The sequence below is a fragment of the Fundulus heteroclitus genome, unplaced genomic scaffold, assembly GCF_011125445.2.
Source record: "Fundulus heteroclitus isolate FHET01 unplaced genomic scaffold, MU-UCD_Fhet_4.1 scaffold_39, whole genome shotgun sequence".
In the NCBI taxonomy this organism is placed as follows: Eukaryota; Metazoa; Chordata; class Actinopteri; order Cyprinodontiformes; family Fundulidae; genus Fundulus; species Fundulus heteroclitus.
Window position 1 is genome coordinate 3,198,048 of NW_023396803.1, and position 5,231 is coordinate 3,203,278.

A 5,231-nucleotide genomic window follows, 5' to 3' on the forward strand; every position below is an offset into this window, starting at 1 on the left:
ATTTCTCTTTTCACCCTTAAGGTGATATATTCCATAGCTCTCAACTCTCACGCATTGACCGTGTGACACACGCATTTCACTAACTTCACACGCTCACACGCAACACATGGCATTTCACACGCAAACATGGCATTTCACACGCATAAAAATCACAAAGCCCATCTGGGCTGCGGACCACAAACCTCCGCCTTCTGCTGAGCTGTTTCGGCTTCTTTCACAACTTGTGGCCATCAGTAATTCCTGCTGCAGTTCGTGTTAACAGAGCAGCAGGAAGAGTGATCAGAGTTAGGAATAATTTTAGTCTTAACCAGTGGTGAAAGTGAGCCAGTGTTATGCTCAAAAATGCATGCCTGCCGAGATATGCATGCCTCCCCTGTCGCGGGAGCACGCCTCGCTCTGTACAAATGAATATCGACGGAAAACGAATTAAAATATGACCAACGGAGCGACTTCTTCTTATATTAATTATATAAAAACGTTTAAATGTACTTCTAGTGTGAAAAAAACTGTGTGTATTTGGCAGATTCGTTTACAAAAGTACGGGTGTTATGAACAACATTAAATCCAAAGTTTTTATGCGAGGTACGGCTGATTTATTTGTTGTGGTCTCTTGTCATCACACACAACAACAAACCGTGAGAGCCAACGTGAGTTTTGAAACTGAAAAGCTTTTTCTTAAGCGGAAGATCAAACGTGCAGACACAGCCTTCATAGACCAGTGGGATGCATTCGTGAGCGTCAGAAAGCTATGGTGCATTCAGGAGCATGGGACATTTCAAACTTACAAGGAAAGAGGCATAAAACGGAATAGAACTTAACTCATACAATAATCTATTTATCCAGAAACAGTGTGGGCTTTCTTACAATACTGAATGCTCTATAATTGTATTTCTGTTATGTTTTGATTCTGCACATCTGCTAGCTTTTTATTCTGAAAAATCTATAATATTACAGCAGCAACTTATCAAAGTTTTTCAAAGCCTGTTTAAAAGCTCCAAATGGGGCTTCAGATCATAGAGCAACAATTGCGCTGTCATTGTTTTACAGGGCAGAATTTGCATTTGCTGACCCTTGTCCTTTAATTACAGATGGATATACAGGAATAGAGTCATACACGTGTCAACTCCTCTGAGATAGCAGGGGATGCGTTTTTTGGCAAAGGGGCTGCCAAAAAACGCATCCCCCTATGTTTTTAATCTAAAAATTGTCCCACACACCTGAAATTCACACTAGTAGTTCAGAACACATGTGTAAACACGTAGAAAATGTTACATCAACTACAAGTGTATATGTCTATGAAACAGCAGGGGATGCGTTTTTTGGCAACGGGCTGGTTATTAACTGTAACAGTCTAGAAGTGCATGGAGCTGAAAAGAGGGAGACATCAGCAGCTGGATTGTGCATAAAGACGCAGCGGGAACCTCTGTGTGCTTTAGTGTTGCTGCTGAGGGGAAAATGTTGACCATAAAGACTTGATGAAACTCAGCCTGATTCACCAATCAGGTTATAGATCTACAATGATAAACAAACCCATAGATTAATGTGTAACAGTGTAATAATTCGGTCAATAACTTAAAACTACTTAATTTTATTCAGTATTATTTGAACGATTGTGTGTTTTTGTTATGTTTTAATCCATTAACTGAACAATAAGGTATTAATACGTCTCTTTCTCTTTTTAACAAAAGTAATACATGTCTACTTCAATGTCTGGTGGGATAAAAATGAGATGGAGTTGACTCCACCGGCTCTTCCAGGGTCCAGTTAGCCCCGCCCCAAACAAGCCCCACCCCCCAAATTAGCATATTCTCACTCTTAACTTTTGATAAAAGTTGAGAGGTCTGTATATTCTGTACCAGGGCAGAGCCTATTAGAAATTAGTTTAATGCTTAATTACTCCGAGACTTTGTTTTTAACTGTGCTGGATATTTCTGATGTGTGTGCAAGCATTTCACAAGTGATTTTGGCTGTGTTGTTTTTGGTTTGATTATAAGCGGACTTCGCCGAGTGTCAAATTTCCTTTTCTCTTCTTATCTTCATCTTTGATCTCTTTGTCTACATTTTCAGTTTCGCACACTTTCTGTGAAGCTTTGTTCAGGAGAGAAAACGCCCCTGATCAAAGCCCACCTTGCACTAGGCGTGTGCGCTAGATACGTCATTAGGACCTCCTCCTCATCTGTCACGCAAGATCGTAGGTCAGATGTCGTCATAGCCGTCATCTTTGAAAGGTGCAGAGTAGCTCTAAACGGTTAGCTTAGCTTGTTGTGGAATACAATAGCACTCCATCTAGCTGCGGGTCTTTTTTCTCAAAGCTATTTTGTCTTTCAGTGCTGCTATGTCAAGTGCCGACTTCTTGAATGTGATGTCTAAACAACTGTAAGTTGAATTAAGAATTGCTACCTCTCATTTAATCCATTTGACTTGTTTATTTTCATTTATTTTCTTTTGCATGTACTTTGAGTAGCGAGTAGTGTTTATAGTGTTCATTAAATATAATAATTACTGTAACAAGGAATTATTTTGGTTTAACAAATAATAATGTGTGGAATAGTAATTGTTTGTGTTTATTTTGATCCAGAAGTTGGATGGTCTCTAAGAGTAAAGAATTACCTCTTTTTGAGTTAACAATTGAATCAACTGAGACAATTTCATTGGTTTGTAATAAAGAAGCAAGTGTTAAAACTCTAATTGCAGTTATAATTTGTGTTATCAGCGTTTGCTGGATAATTCTAATCGGTCAACAACCGGTCAGAATGCTCTTTTCCAGCACAAATAAGTTCATTACAGCTTATTAATAAATGCATTGTTAGTGTTAGTCATTGCAGGCTTGTAGCCCTTGGATCACAACCATTTGAAATACATTTGTTGTAGCTACCATTTGAGTTTGAATGATCTATTATTAAAATTATAATAGCAAATTATAATTAATAATAATATTCATTATCAAACAGGTTTCTGCCATAACAAATGCATGGAACTAGTTTCTCCATACAAAAGATGTCATCACAAAAAGATGTCACATAGATACAGATGTTGTCATTACAAAAAAGTTATTCAAGGTGTTTAAGACATTTTTGTAAGTAAATGGTAAATGGGTTGTACTTGTATAGCGCTTTAACTAGTCTGACGACCCCAAAGAACTTTACACTACAATCAGGCATTCATCCATTCACACACACATTCACACCCTGATGGTGGTGAGCTATGTTAGTCGCCACAGCTGCCCTGGGGCAGACTGACAGAGGCGAGGCTGCCATGCATCAGCACCACCAGGCCCTCAGACAATACTCCCTTTGTCAATCCAATGTTGTACCAATACCTTTATTTGTGGACTAATTTGTTTTTGAGTTATTTGTATATTTAGATAATTTAGGTTTCTGTTGAAATCTGATGTGAAATGTACTGTTTACAAGTGGCTCTATTGGAAATATTTGTTCACGTCTTATTTTACCCACTGTTTATCAGACTGAAGGTGTAAAAAGCATGGGAATTATCTTGATTGTGGTTTTATTTATTTACAGTGCAAAAACCTCAACATATCAAGGATGTGAACACTTTTGAGATCCACTATACTGGAATAAAAGAATAGCAAAATCACTTTAGTAAGAGGTGGGGCATGACACACGCCACATTAGGATATCTATGATAACACAGTACCTAAAGCTTAGTGGGTCCAGTATCTCTGGTGAGATAACTTGCTGGTAAGGATGAGGTATGACCCATGGTACACTGGTGCCACCCCAGGGTCCTGCTCCAACAGGAATCTCTGCAGAGATTTCTTGGATATCAGTCTCTGTAGAAAAGCCCTGTGTGGACTGTCCAGTGATTGGCTCCGTCAAAGGCTTGTTCATCATGCCCACATGGAGAAGACCTGTTTTAATCAAGCAAACAAGAAATAAAAAAGAAGTCAGTAGATCCAACTTTCCATTGAGATAGATCTAGCTTTAAATTGCATATTATTCTCCTCCACTCTGAATGCTCCGTGGTTTATTTGCAATTGGTAAATTTGATAAAATAACCCTAACTGAATCTGTTTGCTCGTTTACAAAGAAATGAAATCTCTATTTTTTCTTTTAGTTTCATTTAAGTGTAGAGTCAGAATATCAACCAAAAATCAAGAAGAAACTTACACATAAATGAGAAAAAAGTATTTGACTTTATGCAATACCTGATTTGTTCTTAGTGGGGATATGCCTGGTGGTTGGTCACCAGGTCTGCTAACATCTCAGGTGTTACAGTCAGACTGTCCAGGCCACTCTATCTCCTTATTATTCATTTATGCATGCTTTTATTGACTCCTTAAAGTATCGGAAATCCCGTCCACAACTTGACGTCAGCGTTCTGACTAAGAGATGACAGTTCTTGCTAAGATTTTATAATTAATGTAATTAACCTTTCGCAAAACCCCCAAACAGTCATTGTCCAATCACGCGTCATTAGCATCTCTGGCTATGTAAACTAGGCCTTACATTTCCCAACATGGTGAAGGGATCCAAAAAAAAGTAAAAAAAACAAACAAACAACTGGACCTCTATTCTGAAGCTGAAGACGTTTCACTTCACATCCAGGAAGCTTTCTCAATTCAAAATGTCTGGAATAGCTGCTGGTTTAATTTGATTATTTCTGCTTTGCTGAATTTGTTTTATGTATTTGCACTTTTAAATGTCTGAAAGCACCATGTAATGTTTTGCACGTCTATTTACTGACTTTGTTTTATATGAAGGTGTGTTTCTGAACAAGAACCAGTTGTGGTTACTGTCAGTGTGGATCACATCAGCTGTTGATGAAGTTCTAAAACACACAATATAGAAATAGTTATGCAAAATATCAAATGTCTTTGGTATTGTTATTATTGCTTGTTTTCTGTCACATCAAGGTGCTATCATTAATGAAAGGCACACAACATATATTTTTCAGTTATTTTATATTTATTTTGGGTATATATTTAACAATATCATTTTCCATTAATTTGTCATTTGGGGCAATACCTAGTCTCCTAAACCCATCCCTCTCAAATGTCGGTTCCTGCAATGTATTCCCCTCAAAACGATTACTTTTAATATTTTTTTAAGAACGTCTGCCTGGGGGTTGGTTTGTTTTGGTTGATATGCAACGCCGACGGGGCGGAGAAGGCGCGTTCGGCTCAGCTCTTCTCCTACGCCGGGACAGCGGCAGCACCGGGTATATACCTCTGGTTGTGCTAAAATGTTTTACTCCATCATGATATACTA

General features: G+C 38.1%; 1 protein-coding gene across 3 annotated transcripts in view; it reads right to left on the reverse strand.

Moving 5' to 3' along the window:
- tesmin (testis expressed metallothionein like protein) overlaps window positions 1-5,231 on the reverse strand; it is a 45,676-nt gene that overhangs the window by 39,428 nt on the left and 1,017 nt on the right. For all 3 annotated transcript variants that reach the window (XR_004929111.1, XM_036130888.1, XM_036130887.1), the window contains one exon: window positions 3,658-3,871. Coding sequence is in view for 2 of the 3 variants with exons in the window: in XM_036130888.1 (XP_035986781.1) it covers window positions 3,658-3,854 (197 nt within the window). In the remaining variant the exon portion in view is untranslated. The remainder of the gene's footprint in view (window positions 1-3,657; window positions 3,872-5,231) is intronic.